The 21,748-nt window shown below is 40.8% G+C and overlaps 1 protein-coding gene across 1 annotated transcript in view; it reads left to right on the top strand.

The window, feature by feature from the left end:
- Positions 1 to 88: 88 nt before the first annotated feature.
- LOC137278439 (GON-4-like protein) overlaps positions 89 to 21,748 on the top strand; it is a 41,473-nt gene continuing 19,813 nt past the window's right edge. Inside the window, exons 1-19 of the mRNA XM_067810768.1 lie at positions 89 to 169; positions 2,754 to 3,566; positions 4,522 to 4,744; positions 5,198 to 5,332; positions 5,717 to 5,842; positions 7,009 to 7,152; positions 8,368 to 8,481; positions 9,135 to 9,312; positions 9,676 to 9,801; positions 10,215 to 10,311; positions 11,381 to 11,513; positions 12,655 to 12,741; positions 15,719 to 15,944; positions 16,377 to 16,533; positions 16,828 to 16,978; positions 17,475 to 17,591; positions 17,781 to 17,909; positions 18,083 to 18,174; positions 18,815 to 21,379. Of these exons, the coding sequence (XP_067666869.1) occupies positions 2,995 to 3,566; positions 4,522 to 4,744; positions 5,198 to 5,332; positions 5,717 to 5,842; positions 7,009 to 7,152; positions 8,368 to 8,481; positions 9,135 to 9,312; positions 9,676 to 9,801; positions 10,215 to 10,311; positions 11,381 to 11,513; positions 12,655 to 12,741; positions 15,719 to 15,944; positions 16,377 to 16,533; positions 16,828 to 16,978; positions 17,475 to 17,591; positions 17,781 to 17,909; positions 18,083 to 18,174; positions 18,815 to 21,379 (5,372 nt within the window). The 5' untranslated portion in view covers positions 89 to 169; positions 2,754 to 2,994. The remainder of the gene's footprint in view (positions 170 to 2,753; positions 3,567 to 4,521; positions 4,745 to 5,197; positions 5,333 to 5,716; positions 5,843 to 7,008; positions 7,153 to 8,367; positions 8,482 to 9,134; positions 9,313 to 9,675; positions 9,802 to 10,214; positions 10,312 to 11,380; positions 11,514 to 12,654; positions 12,742 to 15,718; positions 15,945 to 16,376; positions 16,534 to 16,827; positions 16,979 to 17,474; positions 17,592 to 17,780; positions 17,910 to 18,082; positions 18,175 to 18,814; positions 21,380 to 21,748) is intronic.

Raw genomic sequence — 21,748 nt, 5'->3', positions numbered from 1 at the left:
CTTTTGTACACTGAATCGTAACAAATGTTTTCTTTTAAATCCGTTTCATTTCATATGAAACTCTTGATTCATATTTTGTTACTTACCCACCGGAAGTTTTGATCAACAACTAAAATGGCGCGGGTTTGCATGCAGAAATGCGAAGTCAACACACAAGCGTACTCATAAGGTATTTAGGGCGTCATTGTGAAAAAATGTTTGCAGAGTAATTGTTGTGTTAGGTTTTTTTCATAATTCTAGTATGTATCAATTTATGATTATTATTTGGGATAAGTGAACGGAATTCTTACCAATGGATACATAATATTCCTCGAAGAGAGTGAGTTGAACCTTCAAATAATAATATTTGCCAAACACAGACAGTAATGTCGATGATATTGTTTTGTCTGCACAACGACATTCGAGGAAATATTCAAATACATATGTAGTTTCTCGAAATGTATTTGATTTATTCAGATGAATAAAATACAATCATGAACGCAAACACGATTGTTTCTATTTAAATCTATTGTTATCTTGATATCGAATGTAACACAGAACTTCGAGTTTTGCCAGGAAATCAGTTGATATCACCATGCCAAACATTACAAACGAACGCCAGCTAATATGTCATTTGAATTGTTTGTATGTTCGTTAGCAAAGTGGAAACACATAGTCACATACAAGACGTAAAAACAAAAAGCCTCATCTTACAGGGTACTTGTTTGAGTGGCGTATTTAGAAGGTGGAAGTCAAACAGAAAAAGTATGCATGGATGACAACTTCTTTAATACTAGAACATGACATTTCGATACAGGTTCTTGTATTGTTTTCGAGTGTAAAATTTTACACTTGAAAGTGATAAAAGGACCTGTATCTTGTGTGAAATTTTACACTTGAAAATGATACAAGAACCAGTATCGAAACGTCGTGTTCTAGTATCAAAGAAGTTGCCATCCATATACACTTATTCTATTCTCCCTTTGTATTTGACGTTTCTAGTAATCTGTGAATACATTGTTTTCTGTGCATGCTGCCTTAATCATAAATGCAAGTACTCATGGTTTTGTATTCTTTCATACCCAAACAAAAATTTAAATAACACTGTTGACACGATTCAAACATTTGGTTTTATTGTCCTTATTTTGTGTCATGTGGATCACAAAACCACCCCCTGTAATTGTTCCTGCCAGGTTTAGTTGGGTCTCTGCTGGCTGTATAAATCAAATAAATGAATTTGGTGCTCAGGTTCAGTTATTAACCTTATCATATTTATGGCAACAGTGTGATTTGTTGGTCACCATATTGGTCAAGGGACTGGATGATGTAGACTTCATAGTTTACAACCTGCCATCTTATCACAGGGAATATGGCTGAATAAAAACAAAGAAATTGTAGCATAATTTAGCATATATCACACTACTGTTACCTCACATGTACTGCTTTTGCAAAATTTAACATGCAACCAAAACATCAAACATAATTAAAATACAATTGTCAATTATTCATGACATATAATATACATTGCTGCTTGTAAAAAATACATAAACAAAATTATAAGCGTACAATCGCGATTCAAAAGTGCAATATTTTGTACTTGGGCTTACTTCCCTCGAAACAAGCCTTCAGGAGACAGAAGCCAGTCATAGCGGGTGGGGGTGCACTCAAGTGTAACGACGGCTTCCGATTGGCTGGTTCATTTGCTGATACGCTGGGGGCTCATTGTGTGTACAGAAAAATGATCTGTTTGATGAGCATTTTAGAAGTATGGTGAGTCACAAGAAAGTAACATTCTTTATGGATAACATCTTCTTTTATTGTACTTGCTGTGTTGTTTCAGTATAGATTCATATACTGTTGTCAAACAAAGTCATATGCACGAGAAGAAGTTGTTATCCATAGAGAATGTATATGAGATGTTGGGTTTTGTAAATACATGTTCTCTGAATTTGTGTTTGATTCAATAAAAAAATCATCTCTGTAGAGATGGTGAACTACTGTGTGGTTGGGAACTGTCATTCGTTCAAGTACAAAGCAGGATTTGAAACTGACAAGAGTTTCCGTCAGATCCAGTCATCCGAGAAAAATGGATGTACACGTAGTTTGTTTGCAACACACAGACATAAAAACATGTCATGTGTACAAGTATCACACCTGTCTAATTACATAATGTGGCAGAGGCAGAACTCGGGTGCACGAATCATAAGTCAGTTTATTTTGTTTATGGCGTATAGCCTGATAGGTGTTAATTTCAAATTGCATGTGGTCAATGATTGAAGCTGTGTATTGCATATTGTCATTAGCAGACAGGCAGACAGACATATAGGTGTCAATAAGCCAGACATTGAGCTTTCTCTGTGACAGGCTGCTTACCGCAATCAACAACTTTTTTTATGTAATGAGTAGATTATTTACTTGTTTGTGTACACAACCATGACTAGACTACTGCTCGCGACCTCATACTACGGGCAGGCATACTGTTTCAAGCTCCGCGAACATATTCACTACGCATGCGTTATGGGCGCAGAGCAGCACAGCTGTTGAAACCACTTTTTCCCCCAGCGCTGGGGCAAATTTAGTGAATTGTCTGAACTCCGATTTCGCGTGCTTTTTTTTCATCGCATTTTTTTCAACTTTATAGGTTGGACTGGCATTTTTGATGATACACCGAAAGGTATCAGAATCTGCAGAGTTGTATTTTACGTTGCATGTGACCTTTAACTTTAAGCATGTTAAGTATGTCATTGTCCAGGTTTTACATTTACGAATTACAGTTTCAGACACACAGTGTTATTGGACGAAAGGATAAAGCCAGCCAACATGGCCCGACTGTTCAGTGATGGAATCTATGCTGTACCTGCAACCAGATGATGAAATCCACCATGTGACTCAAGATTCAGGCTGCACTGAATCCTGGTCTTCATACTAACGTACTGCCATGACGTGTATAAATTCGTCTTTGTTCTCAGTGCTCATGCCATCACTGGTGTGAAAACACCAGCCATCAGTGTCATTATGATGGATAACAGTCCACATGACACTCTTGTGCCAAACAATGATGTCAGTGTCAATCAAGAGTCAGTACTGACTGAAGATGAAGGCACAGATGTTAAAAGGAATCAGAAAGAGTCCTCAGATTCAACTGAAGAAGTAGCTGTTGATAGCAAAGGAAATGTGGAAGTGAAAGACATAATGGAAGGTAGTCCTGACATTGTGGTATGTTCTGATAGGGTTGGAAGTCCTGATACTGATTCTGATGACAGCCAGTGGATGGATGTGTCAGATGAAGTAACTGAAGATGAAAAAGAATCAGCTGTTCAGGTTGTTTCCCGCACGAGCTTTGCAAGCACACCAGTCAAGGACAAAACGGCTCAGAACTCCAGCACTTTGAGTGAAGAAGAGAAGCAGAACTATGCGTTTATTAGTGAGCAGTTGTCAATCTTGAATCAGGAAAGCAGTGAAGTGAATACGGCCATGCATCGGTCACAGAAGAAACAGCTGAAGAACACACCATCAAAGAACAAAGGTGACCAGAAGAAGACTCCAAGGAAACAGCTAATCATGGCAAGCTTAGAACTAGAGAGCAGGTGTGTCTCACCTAATTATCATGATTATTTTGATTTGAAAGAATGAGTGAATATGGTTTTGTGATGCATTTAGCGATATTCCAGCATTATCATGGCGCTGGACAACGGAAATGGGCTTCACGTTTTGTACCCATGTGGAGAATTTAACCCGAGTCTTAAGTGTGACAAGGAAGCACACAGCTTAAATAAGTTAATTTTGAGTGATGTCCCTTTGCAAAACCACAGGAACGTGGGCAAACTGTCAGAACAAATGGCTGGTATAATCTTTGATGAGAATATGCTTGATATTTTCTTCAGATGTGGAACGTAGACCAAAAGTAAACAGCTTTGTCTGTTGACAATTGTTTATTAATGTGTTGTCATGCCATCCGTTAAGTGTCACAAGGGACAGACAACTCGAAACATAAAAAACTGGAAAATGGCCTATTTAAAGGATATTTGTTTTAAATGTTTTGTTAAGTTGAAATGAAAGCGACACATTTATCATATATTCCACCTGTTTCATGTTGAGTCATTTAACCTTATTGTGCTTATGTGGCAGCGCAGTAGTGCCTAACAACCATCCATTAACCATGTTGATAGACATGAAAAGAACCAGTTTACAATTGGTCTTCAGGAAGCCAAGCTAAAGAGGCGAGGCGCAAGTACTCAAGCTTGATGAGATGGTTAATGCATATGAAATCCTCATTGTGACCCAACTGTGTAGATTGTGCTCATGCTGTTTGTCACTGGATATCTCTTGTTCAGGCTTGATTATTTGCACCAAAATTGCAGACTACTACCATATGGTTTCAGTATAATGTCAAGTGCACTTTAATAACTAACCAAGCATGTTACAGTTATTTAATATATCCCAGTAATTAGATTTTCCCCATATTTAGATTACGCAAGATTTGGTCGGCATGGTCTGTGTATTTAGTTCAGTAGAATAACTGATCACATATGTCTTTTTTAGAAAGTCATTGAAGAAGAGACTTGAAACCACGCCTCCATCAACACCGAGCAAGTCTGATGTTGCTGGTGCTAGTGGCATTGCTGGTGTTGATTACCTCAGTGCTGACGATGCTGACACCTCCCAGGACCGACTGCAGATTGCTGATACTGACATGGATGACAAGTTGGAGGAGAGCGCCAGGAACAAGGGCCTGACTGCGATCAATGTGAAGAATATCATTCATGTAAGTTTTCTTGATGTATGGTGTGTTCGTGTTTTGCCTGAGTTTTCCTTGGTATTTTGTCTGTGGTCCATGATTTTGGTTTAATACCACTTGTTATTTCAGTTACCAGAAGTGTAGCTACCAATATAAGAGAAAACCTGGGCTTACAGTATCATCACACACTAATTTGCATAAAGCCATGGTCTGTTGCAAATAAGTCGCCTTTGACTTTGACTTAATCTCTATTTCTGTAGAGTCCTCTTCTCATGTTTCCTATCTCCCTACCACTGGAAGGGGAACTGTATTTAGGTTCAACTTATTTTAACAGATATGTCACACACTTTTGCATATCATTTAAATAAATTGTATAGATTCTGACAGTGCTATAACAAAGAAATGCATACATTTTCACAAAATGATTCAATTTCTAGACCTTTTGTCTTGTTCTTTGTATCTGATGTGAATGTTTTGCAGGAGCTGGTGAAGAACGAGGATGTCCAGCAGATGATACGAAACAGCCTAAATGAACAGCTAACCAGCATTGGTCGTCTCACCCATGAACCCAAGATGACACGGTCCAAAGTGAAGGAGGTCATAGAGAAAGGGGTGGTGCGTACTCTCCACATCTCTCAAAAAAACAGTTTGAGATTAAGGCTGCTTTGGTCAACAGTGCTAAATTACATTGGAAAATAACAGCGTTGATGGTGGCCTTATTGACTAGGACCTATTGGTAGTAATTCTGATGCTCAGTGCATCAATCTTGCGAGACATTTTAACTACATAAACTTCTTAAAAGTGGCACAAAATGTAAATATATCTGTGTGACATGTTCAGACAACAATTGCTGCATGCTCTGAGGATTATTGAGACTTTGTCACCACTTGTTCTAAGGAATTGTCTTGGAAAAATATACTTACTAAAGCTTAGTGCATCATGTACATGTAGAAAGGTTTTCAGATATTCATCATGTTTATGGTGTTCATGGTTTCTTAGCCTTTAGAAAAATGGCCACTGTCACCAGTGAAGAAGACAACAGCAGCCAAGAAGCCAAGCATCCTGGATCTCTACTTTCCTGATGATGAAGACGATGATGAGTACTCCCCAGACAAAGATGCAGAGGTATGAACTTCCTGTCCTATGGGACTGTGTGTGAGTTATCCCCCTTTAGGTTCACAAGTTTTTTTGTAAACCAAAAGTGAAAGAATGCCCTGAAGCTCTTCTACAAATATGTTGTATGAAGCATGATGTAAAGAATTGTATCAAAGTGAATATTTCTGAAGGGTACAAATAGTCTGCTTTGGTCATAAATTTTCAGCTTGCATGAATCAGCCTTGTTCAGTGGTATGCTTATGTACATGATGGTAGGCACCGTAACTAACAACAATAACCCGATTGTTTCTACTTTTTATAGATTTCTTTCATAAGACTTTTAGACAGCTGAAAAAGTTGAAAGCCAGATTGATGTGAAACATTTATGCACATCATGCATTGGTTGTTTTGAGATTTGTAGAGCTTTTATTACATGTTTAGGTTTCAATTGTCATCAAAATCTCAAAAACACCAATAAGTCTGGAAGCACATCGAGTGTTTGCAATACATTATCAGGGCCTGCTGCGACCTGTAGGCTTTAAAATCTGTAGGCCCTGAATGAAATCTGCAGGCCCATTTGGTTAAAGGCAAACCAGTTAAAACAATATAGACTACATTGTACACAGTTTTTGTACTGTTTAATCTAGAAAGCCTATGGCACATTGAGGAATTTGTATTTGTAAGACTAGTTTTGACATTCCAACAACAAAGTGCTGAAATACATGTACCAGGAAGTGTAACTGGAAGTTATCATAACATGATGGATTGTAGATGCTTCTCGAACGTTAAGAAAGAAAAGGGAAACATTCCAGCTGGAAAATAATTGACAGATAGTTTACTGAAGGCCATAAGGGCCTGCACATATTTGAAACTGCTGCCCCGATACAGTAACAACCAGCTCTGGGCCTCCAGGCCGGTGGTTATTTCAAACGCTGAGCACATCAGAATGTTGTTACAGAATTTACCCTCAGTTCTGTGAGTTTGTCCCCAAACAACTGTGAGGTGCATAGTTTATGGCATCACTCAGTAAACTGGACAATGGCATGCACGATATAATCTTTCATTTAAGATTTCAAAGGTTCTCAGTCGTGTCATGAAATAGTTTAGCAGATATCCTGACTTCTTTTAAGCAACTTCAACAAATCTGACTTGGTGTATATGTTTCTTTCACAATTCCTATTTCCTGATTTTTCTAGGCTCAGCGCGAGAGTGATGATGACATGGAGAGTATGATATCCTCCCAAGCAAGTGATCTGGGTTCCCCCATGCCCCCAACCCCTTCTACCCCCAAAGTGAGGACACCCCTGCAGGTTAATACTCCACAGACAAGGGACACTGAGGTACGTCACAACAGGAACAGGATAACACACTACTTCCTTGTTGAATGCAGAAAAATATTACATTATATGTTGCCTTTGACAAGAACTTTTGTGTGTTCCTTCATGTTTAACCTGTTTCATTGTTATAACTCTTGTACATGTTTCAAACTCCTTGTTTGTTGCGTTACTGGCGTTTGTTCCTTATGAAGCATGTCAGTGAGTGAGTGAGCGAGTGAGTGAGTTTAGCTTTACGCCGCACTCAGCAATATTCCAGTTATATGGCGGCGGTCTGTAAATAATCCAGTCTGGACCAGACAATCCAGTGATCAATAACATGAGCATAGATCTGCGCAATTGGGAACCGATGACATTAGTCAACCAAGTCAACGAGCCTGACCACCCGATCCCCTTAGTTGCCTCTTATGACAAGCATAGTCGCCTTTTATGGCAAGCATGGGTTGCTGAAGGCCTATTCTACCCCGGGACCTTCACAGGTCAGCATGTCAGTTAACATACAGTGGGTGTCTATCATAAGCATATTACAACAACATATAAATCAACTACTGAGAGATACAATGGTTGTTTAGAGATACAAGATAAAAGCTTTGTCTACATGCTGATTTTCTCAAATACTTGGAATAATTTAGACTTTTCGAATGTCAGTCATGACAAAGCATCATGGCTGGTAAATAATGGATGTGAGGTAAAGTTTTGTAGGTCAGCAGAGTTCTATATTTTTGCCTGGTTCTTTTAAGAACTAACTGTTTATCTTGGAATGGGGTGTGTGTCTGTCAGGATGTTGTGTTGCATCCCATGGTCATTAGGATTTGGAATAGGTCTTCAGCAGCCTTTGCTTGTACAATGTGACCAGTATGATAGGGTGATCAGGCATGGTTACACAGTTACTTTGCCTCAACTGGTCATGGGCTGGTGTACATTATATCACTTCCGGGTGATGCACATGGAGCATGCTACAGCATTGTCAACAGTGAATAAAATTGGTTAAATCAGCCATCTCATTAACCATATCACATTTGATTGGATGGTCATAGGTTGCTCAAAGGTTACCTGATGCGACCTCCTACAAGGGTTCGTTAGACCCAGTAGAGGGGTGTAACTAAAAATATTAAGACTAAGTTCACTTAGACTGAGTTATCCAGTCACAGTTTTACATGCCCTGGTTAGCAAACATTTCTAACTGATCATTGATGGGATCCTGTGGCTTCATACACACAGACATTCCAGAGTCCAGTGGTATGTACATCAGGTGTGGGTTTACATCGAACCTCGGCAGTTGGACTGCACTTCAAGAACTCCATGGCAGCCCTGGAAGACACTTCTACACAAGAGGTATTAGTTATTAGTCTTTCACAGTATCCCATAACTCTTTGTTATTTGAATGAAATGTTAGGTTCTGAATGAAAGTCACCTGTCATGATTTTCTTTGTCCAGCACACAACTGTTGAAGTTATTTGAACCGTATGTACATGTGTATTAAGTCCTGTTGAATGAATTTTGGGTTCATATGCTACAAATCTGATGTAACATGTGTAGAATCTTGTTTGTTTTTTTAGAGTAGTATTTGATTAGTTACTGTTACACAGGAAGCAGATGGACTTGTTTGAACTCTGATACGTTCATGAAATAGTTGGTATTGTCTGGAGCATCTTTGCTTTCAGGTCAGCATACACACTGAGCCAGTCAAATCAGGTTCAGTTAAAGTATTTGTCAAAACAAGAAAACAGTTACCCATCCCCAGGGATTGGGATAGAGGACTTTGACAATGGGCCATTTTAAGGATAATTAGCCATTTTCTGCATTTATAATGGGCCACTGCCCTTTTATCAATAGTAAACTTCAGAATGTATAAGTGCCATTTTTTTTTCTAATGTGCAAAATGGCCCATGGCCCCTTCCTTTCCCAATCCCCGCATCCCCCTGTAAACCACCTGAATCATGTCCTTCATTGGATTCTTGTAAACTTTCAAGTTATGTATATTCCAGAGTACACATTCAGATATAATAGCCCGCAGAACAAGGTCCAAACTGCCCTTGACTGACACATCCTTGACTGCCATAGAGGAAGCATTTGTTGCACCAGACATCACTCCAGACATGTATGACACAGAATGTGACGACTCAGAATGGCAAGAGTTCCTCCGCTCCCTTGTCAAACCAGACTGTGAGTTAATGGGAACTTTTGATACATGATTATACATTAGTTGACATTTAGTGCTTCTGTTTGTTGTGTTTTGGGGGAGGACTGTGTTGGGTAACTCTGATGCACATATAACAGTTCCTTCCCAGAAGTACATTCCTTTGCTGGGTCAGGATACAGTGGTCCTAGGTTTGAATCCAAAATTTTCACTGATCATGTCTTTGTTGTACCAGTAACCAAATCTCTCACTTTTGACAAAGGACAATCATAGTATCAAACTAGACAGAGTTTTGTTTCCTTGAGGAAGGCCAGTTTGATTGTTGATTTGTGTTTCCTTGTTCACCTCAGTCAGTAGACTTTGAATGTTCGCTATGCTTTATGTTTTAGCGGAGCCTGTTGATCAGCCAGCTGATGATGAGGCAAATGATCCTGAATTCAATTTCTTAGAGGAAGCTGAAAAAATTGTTGAAGTGGAAGAAGATTTCCGATTTGACAGACCTTTTAGGGTTTCAAGTAAGGACAATGATTCATATAAGGCAAATAGTTTATTGAAACATGACACATACAAGTGAGATTGATGACAGCTCTGTCAGCCAATGGTGTCACTGATGATTTAATGAGAGAGTGCACCACTGTTTTCTTGTACAGCATCTTCAGGTGTGCCAGTGTTACAGAATCTGCCAGCTTACAGTCTTGAGTATGACATACTGATACCTTGTGAGTTCCACCAAGGTAGTACAATAAATATATAGTTTGTGGCCCTGCTCAGTCTAATGCCAACACTTTTGAACATTATTTCAGGTTTGGATTTCTGGAGTATGAGTTTTAAGTGAATAACCTCCTGAAGTGATGAGGTTATTACACTGATTGGTGTCAAGTTTGTGAGAGGATGACGTGGTTTGCCTAACTCTGCCCATCTGTTTCAGAGAAGGAATTAAACCAGCTGATAGATGAACTTGATGAGCTGTTCCCAGAGCAGGAGGAGGATGATAAGTCGATGGAGTTGGAGGAAACACTGCCACAGTATGTACCCACATTCTCTTGGCAGAACCAGGGCTCAAGTTATGAGATGCTAAATTACTTGCACCACGTGCAACCTTAGATAAAAACCTATTTGACCCAGCCAAATTCCAGTTACACTGCTTTTACTGAATGGTAGATGCATTTATTTAGATGTTTTATTCAGAAGTTTACTCACATCAAAATTGACTTGCACCCGCTGACTAATAATAACTAGACTGCACTCTATAATATTGGGCTTCACCAGTGTACGTAACAATACTAAATCGAGCCCTGAGATCTAGTTATATGTATATTCCAGTCACGTTCCAAGGAGATCAGTTTAGTGTCATCATGTCCCTTTTGTTCAAATGTATGCCCTTGCCAATCATTGTACATCTGCTCCAGAACTGAATATTTGCATGCATTCTCGTATAGCTTGATTATTACAGAGTGTTGTGCTTAACAACAATAAAAAAAATCTTGCCTCAAGAATGTCTTGGTGCTGGAATGAACCTGCGAATGGTATTGTCATGACGTTTCCTGAATTTTAAACTTATAGTCCATTTGGGTTCAAATGAGAATGACAAATGATTAAATTTTAAAATATGTAATTTACTGACTAAAACATAGGAAAAAGTAAGTCAGTATATGGACAAATATGTAATTTACTGAATAAAATTGATATTTTATACTTGTCCTGACTCATGATGTCAACCGTCCCAACCTCCCCTTCATGTCACTTGGATTTCCCTGCAAATGGGGCCACTATTTCTCGGTGAGAGTGAAAATTATGGCCGGTCATGTGACCAGTAATGGCACCAAAGCATAGAAGAGAGGGATGGTACTTCTGGGTGAGCATGATGTTACATCCTCTTTTGTAGAAGGGAACTCCAATTTATTTCAAGTGTTCCAGAACAGAAGAGGGAGACAAGTACTTCAGCATGTGTATAAAATATCAAGTTTCTTCAGAAAATTCCATTTTACGTTTTGTGCACTTTTACCTATTTTGAGATATTTAATAATTTGTCATTCTCATTTGACCCCAAATGGACTACAGTATGTATGAGGGTGTTGGGTGTTATCTCTTCAGAAAGCAGACTGTCAAGGCCAAAAGGTCACCAGTTAAAGCTCCCATTACCAATATTCACCGGGCAGAGCTGGAGGAGAATGCTCTCATCACCACTGCAGAGGAGAAACTACTCATCGAGGAACAAATGCGAAAGGTAAACTATGTTCCCACTAAAGATATGGTTTGTCTGTATGCCTTTATATCTGACAACATGAGGACATAAATTTTGAAAAAAGAATCACTTTCTTGCTATTCACAAGGTGAAGATGCTGTACAACCACATGTGACATGTGACCAGGAGTGACCATATTCATTTGCTTCTCATGAATGAAAGTTTGACATGTTTTGATTATCCTTGATGTCTAGTTGATAGAGTGATGGCTTTGAAATCAGAAAGATCACTGGCTGCATCATACCAAAAATTGTTTAAATATGGTACTTGTTGTTGCCCTGCCTGTCATGAAGGGATACAGCACAGACTTGGTGAATGTGTTTAACTGACGCATGGCATCGCAGTATACGACTGCTACAGAATTATCAGAAGCCCAGACTAGTACAGTGAAGTGAGGTTTAACATTGTACATAAGATTATTTTGGTGATATGGCGACGTGCATGCATGTGTATGTGTGGCTGAACCAGCCCAGACTTAAGCTGGTTTTATAGTGCTCAGATACCATGCTGCAGTTAGGCATGATTTCCCCAGTCAGACTGACCCCCAGCTGGCCAGTCCTTGTTGTACCCAGGAACGCATGACGTTTTGCACAACTGGCGGACGCTCTAACCACTACACCACTGAGGTGGTCCCAGCTTAGTACACGTATTAGCTACATAATCTTGAACACAATGTGAAGGGCCTCCTCACCATTTTTTAATTTTATATTGGACTGGAGTAGAATAGATCTTCAGCAACCCATGTATGCCACATAAGGCAACTATACTTGTAAGCAGGGACTAACGGGATTGGGTGGTCAGGCTGTCTGACATGGTTGACACATTATCGGTTCAAATTTGTGCAGATTGATGCTCATGCTGTTGATCACCGGATTGTCCGGTCCAGACTTGATTATTTATAGACTGACACCCAATAGCTGGAATATTGCTGAGTGCAGTTTAAAACTATGCTCACACAATTACCTTTATATTGAAAGTGATGAACTTATGTTCTGGTAGTTGTACTGCTATATCCGGACACTAACTATTGGAAATAGTGAAGTCTAATGCTGTTGTGCTGATGGCAATTCAAGGAAGACTGTTAAGTGTGGAACACCTGAAGTAACAAACATTTCTGTTGCAGCACGTCCAACTGACAACACAACTCTTCTTCCTTTGTAAGGGTAGCGAGGACTTTGAGCCCATGACCAGCTTGTGCAGACAGATGTTGGTAAGATCTAGTTCCATGTGTCCACGTCTGGCTCAGAAGGAAACAGACCCATGAAGGTCCAGGGATAGAACAGGCCTTCAACAACCCATGCTTGCCATAAAAGGCGACTGTGCTTGTTGTAAAAGGCGACTAAGGGGATCGGGCGGTCAGGCTCGCTGACTTGGTTGACACATGTCATCAGTTCCCAATTGCGCAGATTGATGCTCATGCTGTTGATCACTGGATTGTCTGGTCCAGACTGGATTATTTACAGACCTCCGCCATATAGCTGCAATATTACTGAGTGCAGCATAAAACTAAATTCACTCACTCAGAAGGAAACTACTGGCCCCCAGAGTTACCTCCCTTGGCCTGCTGGAAAACTTTGGTTATGATTTTGAAGTGTTTGCTGTGATTGTGTGTCTGGGTTTTCACTTAGCATCTAATACATACATCACTACAGGCTGAGGTTTCATGCCATACTATATGCATAAAGAAAAGTTTATATGTTGCTGGGGGAATGAGGATGATTTTTATGGAAAAGCATGTACAATGTGAATGCCCCCACACATATTTTTTTTTTCAAAAGATATCCTCCTCGGGGAACTTATAAGCATTGAAATGCCAATTTTAAAATCCTATTACAGTTGTAAACATATTTTATGAAGTGAAACATGTACAAAACAAAAGAATTCGTTTTGTCTTGTGATTCCTCTCAGAATTTCCTACTGACTTAACTATGAGTGATAAGGAAGTAAATACTGGATGTTTGATACTGTTTCCTTTATCACGCTGTGGTAAGTAAATTGTGCGTTGCTTTTTTCATTCTTAAAATTGTTGTAACTCGCTTCCCACTTCTCTTCTAGCCACGTGGCTTGCAAGATGGTGGTTCTTCGCGGCACTCGCATATATTTTTCAACACCATTTGGTAGCTATCTAATAGGCAACTTTTCGTAAATGGTTCACTGGGTAGTACTTCCATCTGTTTGTTGTCATGCCTCATTTTTTCTTTCAGTTGTATTAGTGAGTCAAGTGTTCTTGAACTGAGCTAGGATATGCCTCGTTTTAACAAACTATGCACTACGTCAGACTAGGTTGTTCAATGTCTGCATTTGTACTGGATGCGAGAGCCATTACCTCGGATGTCCTCCCTGTGGATTGAACAGACAGGGTTCTGTGGGCATTCCCACCTGCTCCCCTGATTCCCAGGGTCCTCTTGCAGCTAGCCACCCAACCAGCACTGCCGCTTGTACTGCTTACACCCCTTTGGTCGGCCTAATGCTTGTTTCCAGAAATCGTCAGGTTTCTGGCCCAGCCTCCTGCACTATTTGGACCAGACCTACAATCCCAGAACAGAGTGTCCTAGGATACAGTGGGTGGCTTGGCCACTAGCCTCCAGGTGAGCAGAATTTCTGCATCAGTTGCAGACACAATTCTGGCTTCGTGGAACAATTCGACTAACGTTCAATATGAGGATGGATGGGCCTGATATGCGTGCTGGTGTGGAACTAGGGGAATTCTTGATCCTTTTTCTTTGTCTCTAAGCAAAGTTTTGGAATTTTCATGGATGGAGGCAGCATCCACCATTCATGGTTATTCCAATTCTTAGGACAAAAACCTCTGGTAAGGCATTTCCTGGCATGCATGGAGAGGATGTGTCCGACTGTCTGGTTGGCAAGTCCCCCGTGATACTTGCCAGTCATTCTTGTTTAAGATCTATCATCTCTTTCACTCCAGCTGTTAAGTTGAAAGGCTGCTTTTCTTGTGGCAGTAACGTCTGGTAGAAGGGTAGGTGACATTGATATGACGTCTGTCGACCCTGAACTTACTGGTTTTCACAAAAACAAGATTGCTGGCTCCTTTCACGTAACGGCACCTGTTGAGCTTCCTGCTTTCCTCAAGCCTTCACCACGCGGTACATCTCTACGATGTGCCCATGTCCTAGATGTCTGCAAGACTCTCAAGGCGTATATCAAACAAACAGCGTCTGCCTGTAAGGATGAACAGCAGGTTTGCTGTTGTGGCAGTGGCAAAACTGGTCTTCCGACGAACAAGCAGACCATTTCCAGGTGGCTTGTCTCCAGTGGGCAGGATTGTAATACCCCAGCTGATTGAGCATTCTGCCCTTCTGCAATTTTACTTGGTGAGGGTTTTTATGTTTTGAATCTCTGGTGAAGGCTTCGGGACTTTTTTGACCGTCCTTGTTTTTGATGTTCCCTATTTATTAACCAACAGTGCGCTTTGCTTGCTGGGTTTATGGGGTTTTGCAGTTGACATGTCAATCACATCCCTTCTCCAATTTTCATTAGTTGGGGGAGGGAGTTGCTGGGGTTTTGATATGTTATCGGCCATTCCAGCCTATAAGCTTGGCAGTCACTCCCACACCCTAACCACGCCCCTGCCTGAGGGACATTGGCAGTCAGGTAACAGGATAAATGTATTTTTAACCATCTCAGTCGACTGGGAAGTTCCACTTTAAGACGGGTTTGTTTTGCCAGACAATACCGCTACCGACTCTATGTCTTTATGAGTCTGTCTGATGCTTTTAAGTACCTCAAGCAGGATTTCTTTTGAAAAAGAATCACACAAACCTGCAAATGTTTCTGACCTCCTCCCATCATTCTGTCTCTGTTGATTCAGCATGAAAAGTGAGGTGTGAGATTCACGCTTAGAGTTTTCTGCTCTATGCTGGTAGGGGGGCAGGTAGGGCCTTGTAGGGCTGGTCTCACAAGACAAAAATGATTTTCTTTCTTATGTAAATGAAAAATAGGGTTACAACACTTGTAGGATTTTAAAATTGACATTTTAATGCTTATAAACATCCAACAGAAGATTCTTTTCAAATAATCAGAAACCTCAGCAGGTTATTTCAAATTTACGCCCCCACTCCCCTCTTCAGTTACCAGCCCTTGCATGTCATGTACGAAAAATGTGTGCTTCATGATGTCTTATATTCCTGAAGCTTCATAAAAAATACTACCTGTATGTGAAATTGTAGAGGGAACTGGACATCTTCCGCTGTGTGTCGATGGCACGTGACCTGTCGTCCTTCAATGTATGTAACCTGCAGCTGGCTATAGATGCATTTGGGGAGGACAGCTCCTGGAACCTGAGCCAGGAGCATGAAGACGCTTCATCCTACTCTGTGGAAGACACCAACAGCAATGCCACAGACTCGGACTATGACTCAGTGGATGGTGGAAAGAAGATTTCCAGAAAGAAAGGTAGCCATCAGTGAAACCATATGTTCCACTCATGTCAACTTCGTACAGAGTAAACTTGTTAAATTGTTGGTTTCACTTGGTTTTCAGCAGTGGGTGCTTGGCATAAGATGTTAACCAAACAGGCTCAGCATGGGATGGTCATGATTGGTTGACACATGTGATCATGTGCAAATTGCATAGATCAAGGATTGATCAAGCTGATGATCACTGGATTGTCTGGTCCAGACTCAGTTGTTTACAGACCACTGCCAAATGGCTGGAATATTGCTGAGTGCATCATTCAGCACCAAACAATCCTTGTCTAGGTGTATGTTCAGAAGTAATGTCTCCTGGTTTGTTGCTAACCATCAAGTTCATCTGTTAGATATCCATTAATACAGTATCAGATTGAGGTGTTGTTAACATGTAATCAGCTCATCTTTGTCGCTTCAGGAAGCTCGTCTACAAGGCATCCATTGCTGCCGTCTCAGATCGAGGTGTTTTGGTCCAGTCCAGTGTTCCTCTACCCTCAGTTGTTGCCATGTCGGCGGTTATTGTCACAAGAAGAAGCCAGAGATATGCGTCTTACCTTCACCGGTGGGGAGGACAAGTATGGATATATTGTCTATTTCGAGAGTTACACCCCTTTCCTGTACCAGGATCTGCTAGTTGCCTTTGATTTCAGCACTACCCGTGTACTTATTAACTTAACAATGTTAGCTGACATGCTTCATTCTGTAACATGCAATTTTAAGTCTTTCTTTCATTCACTTTCGTAATTCCTGTGACTAGTCACAATGATATGCACACTCTCATAACTGGCCACCCCCCAAAATTAAGTACTTCTTTAACTTCTAATCAGTTGAAGTCCAGCTTGATTTAAAAGATCTTTCTACTTCTCCAGCTTGATAGCCCTGGGTCTGGAGCAGTTTCATGGACTGAAGAACCCTCGCAGTCTCATTCAGAAGTACTTGTTACCTGCCAAAACCCTCAAGCAGATCAACTTACGAGTCAAGAATATGTCCAGCCAGAGGGCCCCAGACAACCCAATCAAGGTAGATTTGTCTCCCCTTAGACGAAACCCCTATCAGAACATAACATCAATCAGTTGTTTTGCTATGTGCTAGAAGGTTTTATTAATTTTTAATGCAATGTGAAACCAATAATGACAAGATAACATGTTGTAATCTTACAAGACACATGTTTTTTAATTTTACAATGGTAGGTGTCTATATGGTGGCGGTCTGTAATTGACTGAGTCTGGACTGGACAGTCCAGTGATCAACAGCATGAGCATTGATCTGCACAATTGCAACCGATGACATGTCTCAAACAAGTCAGTGAGCCTGACCACTCGAGACCGTCAGTTGTTTCATACCACAAGAATGGGTTAATGAAGATTGATATTCTAACCCAGACCTTCACAGGCTGTTAGGAGAGTGAACATGCCCAGACAGATCTTGATAGATGTCATTGTGTGTGTCAGACAGGTACCACATACAGACAATATGTGCTTTGGTATTCAAAGTTTCAAATTCTCTCTACCTACAGTATTTCCAAAGGAACAAGAAAATGTTACCAAAGACTCTGGTAGTGGAAGCGTTCTCCCCAGACCAAATGGTGGCTTTACGAGACCAGGATGACAGTATTCTACCAATATGGGCCAAGGTATTAACTGCATATCAGCTGTGTGTTATTACTTAAAGAAGTGGGTTAGATTTTGTGCTGAATTTTGTGCTTCGTGTTTTGTGTTGCATGTATTTAGAGTAATGACTGAACATGTTTTCAGGTAGGATTTTAACTTGTTACTATCAATATAAACCATGAACAGAAGTGTAATTTTCCATGTATTTTTAGAAAAAACGGGCGAAAGAGGCAGCACATGCACTGAGAGAAAAGACAAAACAGAAGAAGAGCAGTGCGAGGAAGAGATCATCAAGTTTGAGTATACCTATGGATGTGGTGGACGTTAGCAATCAACTTGAGGTAAATGTTAGGGACAATAATCATTTCCTTCAAGTTACAGATTCAATGCTAGAAGTTCAGAAGACTGTGATTTAGGTATGCTAACATACTGCTTTGTGATATATGTCACTCCAACAAAGTATATTTGTTATCATCAATTTTGATGGAAGTAATGTGACTGTTGTGTTTGTTAGGTTGATGTAACATGGACCCCAAGCAAGAAGAAACCCCGCTCAGCACCAGTCTCACCTGCTGATAACGAGGAAGGAGACAGTGGCACAAAGAGGTGAGATGCCTCAGTTCAATTCCTGTGTTTAAAATACCAAAAATGACTTCCACCTTGTTGGAAAACTGTTGAGAAAAAATATTTCACTGGATCAGCGAAATTGTTCCGATGTCATTTCCAAAAAGCCATCTATGATGATAGGAAGCCGCAGTACAGCATGGGTGTTACCGTTAATGCTCCTATTGCTTTGTTAAATGGGATTCAGTTTCATTTCTATTAGCCAGTGATCTTTGACAAAGTGGTTAGAAAAGAGGCCCGTATTCCAAAATACACCATGGGCCATGGAGTAGCTTAGTGGTTTAAGTGCTTGCTCGCCACACAAAAGGCTCGGATGTGATTCCCATTATGGTGGCGTATTCTGTCATGATTTTGCTGGAATATTGCTTAAAGTGGCATAAAATCCAACAATGTTTTAATGCTACGTATGTCACTGTTTCTCTTTATGTGACTCAAATGTGCCAAGTATGCATTTCTTGGCCAATAACAGAATCTTACAGTACTTAATTATACCTCTGTCCAATTTTTCATGCAGTATAGATTGTCAATACGTTAGAGAAATTATAACAAAAGGTCAACCTTTAAATTTCAACACAATGTACCAGTTGATCAAGCAAGTCCACATTCAGATCCACCATTTCAGACGCTGTGTGGAAGACACATACTCTCACCAAAAGATGCCAGTCGGCAAACCTATCATCACACCAGAGGGAATCTTCATCCCCTTTAAGATAGCACCCCAACCAGGCTCAGTGTCAACACCATCAACACCATCATCAATGTTTCCCAGCCCACAGATCTCTTTGCCTTGTTTATCCACCGATTTAAAATCCCTGCATGGGTCCATTCGAGTGATTCCTGCCACTAAACCAGGAGAATCTCCTCAGATCTTTTCCTCTATGATAGCAATTCCGGGGAAGCCAATACCACTGTTCTGTCGCCCTGACCTGGAAACAATGTCTGTTGCGGGCCGTGAAGGACAAGACAGGGTCCACATCCAAGAACAGCACTCTGAATCTGGACAGTCATCTGTGTCGAACAAGGACGCAGGTCTGACAGAGTCTGATGAGATGGTTAGGATGAGTGAAGATGCCAGTGGACAAACTGAAGTGCTGAAGTCAGGATGCCCTTCATCAACACCTGCTGATAATGTTGACAAACAGGAATGTGTTTTGGATGATGAAGGAATGTCTTATGAATGTAGTGACACTGATGTGGGTAGAGTGAAGACACAGTCTGGAAGAGCTGATCATTGTCAAGTAGAGACTACTAGTGGTTTTGTTGAAAGACAGACAGCTGATGACACAACAAATAGGGCTTCTGAAACAAGCCAGATAACGCTAATGGACATTGACAAAGACAGAAGTCAGACAGTTATGGAGGCTGGTGATACTGAGAGTCCCCCTGTAACGCGTCCAGCAGTTACAGAGTCTCAAGTCAGTGATGATCCTCATTTAAAATGTCAAACAGTTATGGAGTCAGAGGTTGCTGAAAATTCCAATGTGAGGTGTCAGAAAGTTCTGGAGTCTGATGTTGTTGATAATCCTCAGGGTGCTCACAGAGATCTTGGCTTAAGTTCAGGGCATAGTGACTGTGAAGTCACCAACAATAATCAAAATTTTGCTGTTGCACAGCCAACAGGGACAGATGTTAATAAGGATGAACAGTCTGATACTGCTGCAATTCATAGATCAGATGTTTCAGATTCATGTGGTGTCTTGGCAGATGGTTCTGTTGTTCAAGCATCTTCATGTAACGAAACATCAAACCAAGTTAGTCAAGCTGTAGCCACAATCATGAAGGACTCACTCAGGGATAGTGTTGTGAATGTGAGTGTAGAGGCTGATGCAAGTGCACATATGACTGAGAAGCAGACTGAAACAGATGTCAACACTTGCACGGCCTCTGCTGGGATTGTTGACACTCCACAGACACAGTCTAGTGAAGACTGTATACGGGAAGTGAAAGGTGGACATGTCAAGGAAGAAAGTGCTGGACATGACAAGGAGGTTGAACTTGGAGAAATCAAGGACATGGGGGTTGCAGATAACAAAGAAGTTGGAGTAGGAGATGTTCAGGAAGTTTGTGTTGGAGATGCAACAGCCGCTCAAACAAGTGAGGTAAGGACAGCTGTAGTCACAAGTGCTGTCAGTTTTCATGAGGTTGTACCAGACAAAGTGTTTGAGATCACATCTGGTTCTGATAAAACTGACCAGTCTGTCAGTAACTCAGAAAAAGCTGCAGCTGGAGATGGGGATTCCAAGGAGCATGTAATAACGAACTCTGAGAATCTTGGAACAAATTCAGAGCAGAAACAAGAAGCAGTAGTGGGTATGTCTGGAGATGCAAGTAACCATGACAACTCACTCAAAGGATCTGGTCCAGCTGCAGATGAACTCTCCTCTAAACAGCCCCCATCCCCCTCTCCATCCACCTCAACTACCCCCTATGTAACTCCACTAGAGATTATTGCAGCCCTCTGCCCATATTACTCTCCTAGCTCCAAGACCGCTCGGCAGAATCTGTTAGAAAGGACTCCACCAAAGAGACAGTCTGAGACAACCTTCCGTGAACTAAAACCAAAATCACCTTGTAAGCTGAATAAGCCCGAGACTGATCTTCCCAAACCTGTTTCTCCCTTCCTCCCAAAGATGGTCTCAAAAAGTCCCAAAAATAAAAGAGTTGTAGTTGGAAACAGGACAATTCTACCCAAAACATTTGTGCTAGATACCAAAGAATCACCTACAAAGAGGGCAGCCAGAAGCTTACGGAAACGAGCCCAGATGATTTGTCAGAGAACTAGCCCATGTAAACTACTCCCTCAAACTGACCTGCAGAGAATACAAAGAATGCAACTCTGTCCTCTCAACAAATCACTGTCAAACATTGGGCGGTCAAAACGAAAGCAGGCAGCCCCAGTGCGTAAGCTTCTGCACAATTCCTTGAAACGTTGCAACAGTGAGAGTGATGATTTATCAGAAACAGAGGAAGGTAGAAAGTCAGAGGAAGGTTCCAGATTGAGGACAGGACCTAAGCGGAAGATATCTGAAGTGGATGGGAAGCAGGAAGAGAGTGATGGTGGTCAGAGCGAGATGGAAGATTCTGTGTTGTCTCAGGAGGACAGCCAAAATGAAGATGAGACGGAGGACGGGCAGACTGCAGACAAGAATCATCTTGATATGCTGATGGCTGCTAGCACTACGCTCAGGTAGGCTAGATTTCATCAGATTCTAATCATGCTAATATATTTTGTAATTATTTGCATAGAGTTATGTGTATATGGGGATGTGTCTGGCCATTAATTTGATTCTTTATTGGAATCAAGTTTGTGAAACCTGGCTGTGATATTATTGCACAGTTGCTGAAACCACTGTTTGAGAGGCATTCTAGGGTTGTCTTTGATATTGCTAAAACCAGTCATAAATTATATAGTTATTCAACTTCACTCACTTCCTTTGTTTTGTACATGTGGAATAAGAGTCCAAACTAACCTCTGAAACTTGTCCATGTTGACATCAGGAAATCAAAAGCGTCCTCAGTTTGCAGGATTCTGTGACCAGAAGTTATGTATAGAGCC

Source organism: Haliotis asinina, chromosome 3 (genome assembly GCF_037392515.1).
Source record: "Haliotis asinina isolate JCU_RB_2024 chromosome 3, JCU_Hal_asi_v2, whole genome shotgun sequence".
NCBI classification, from domain to species: Eukaryota; Metazoa; Mollusca; class Gastropoda; order Lepetellida; family Haliotidae; genus Haliotis; species Haliotis asinina.
The sequence above is the reverse complement of the archived record's forward strand: the minus strand, read 5'-3'. Positions and strand labels throughout refer to the sequence as shown.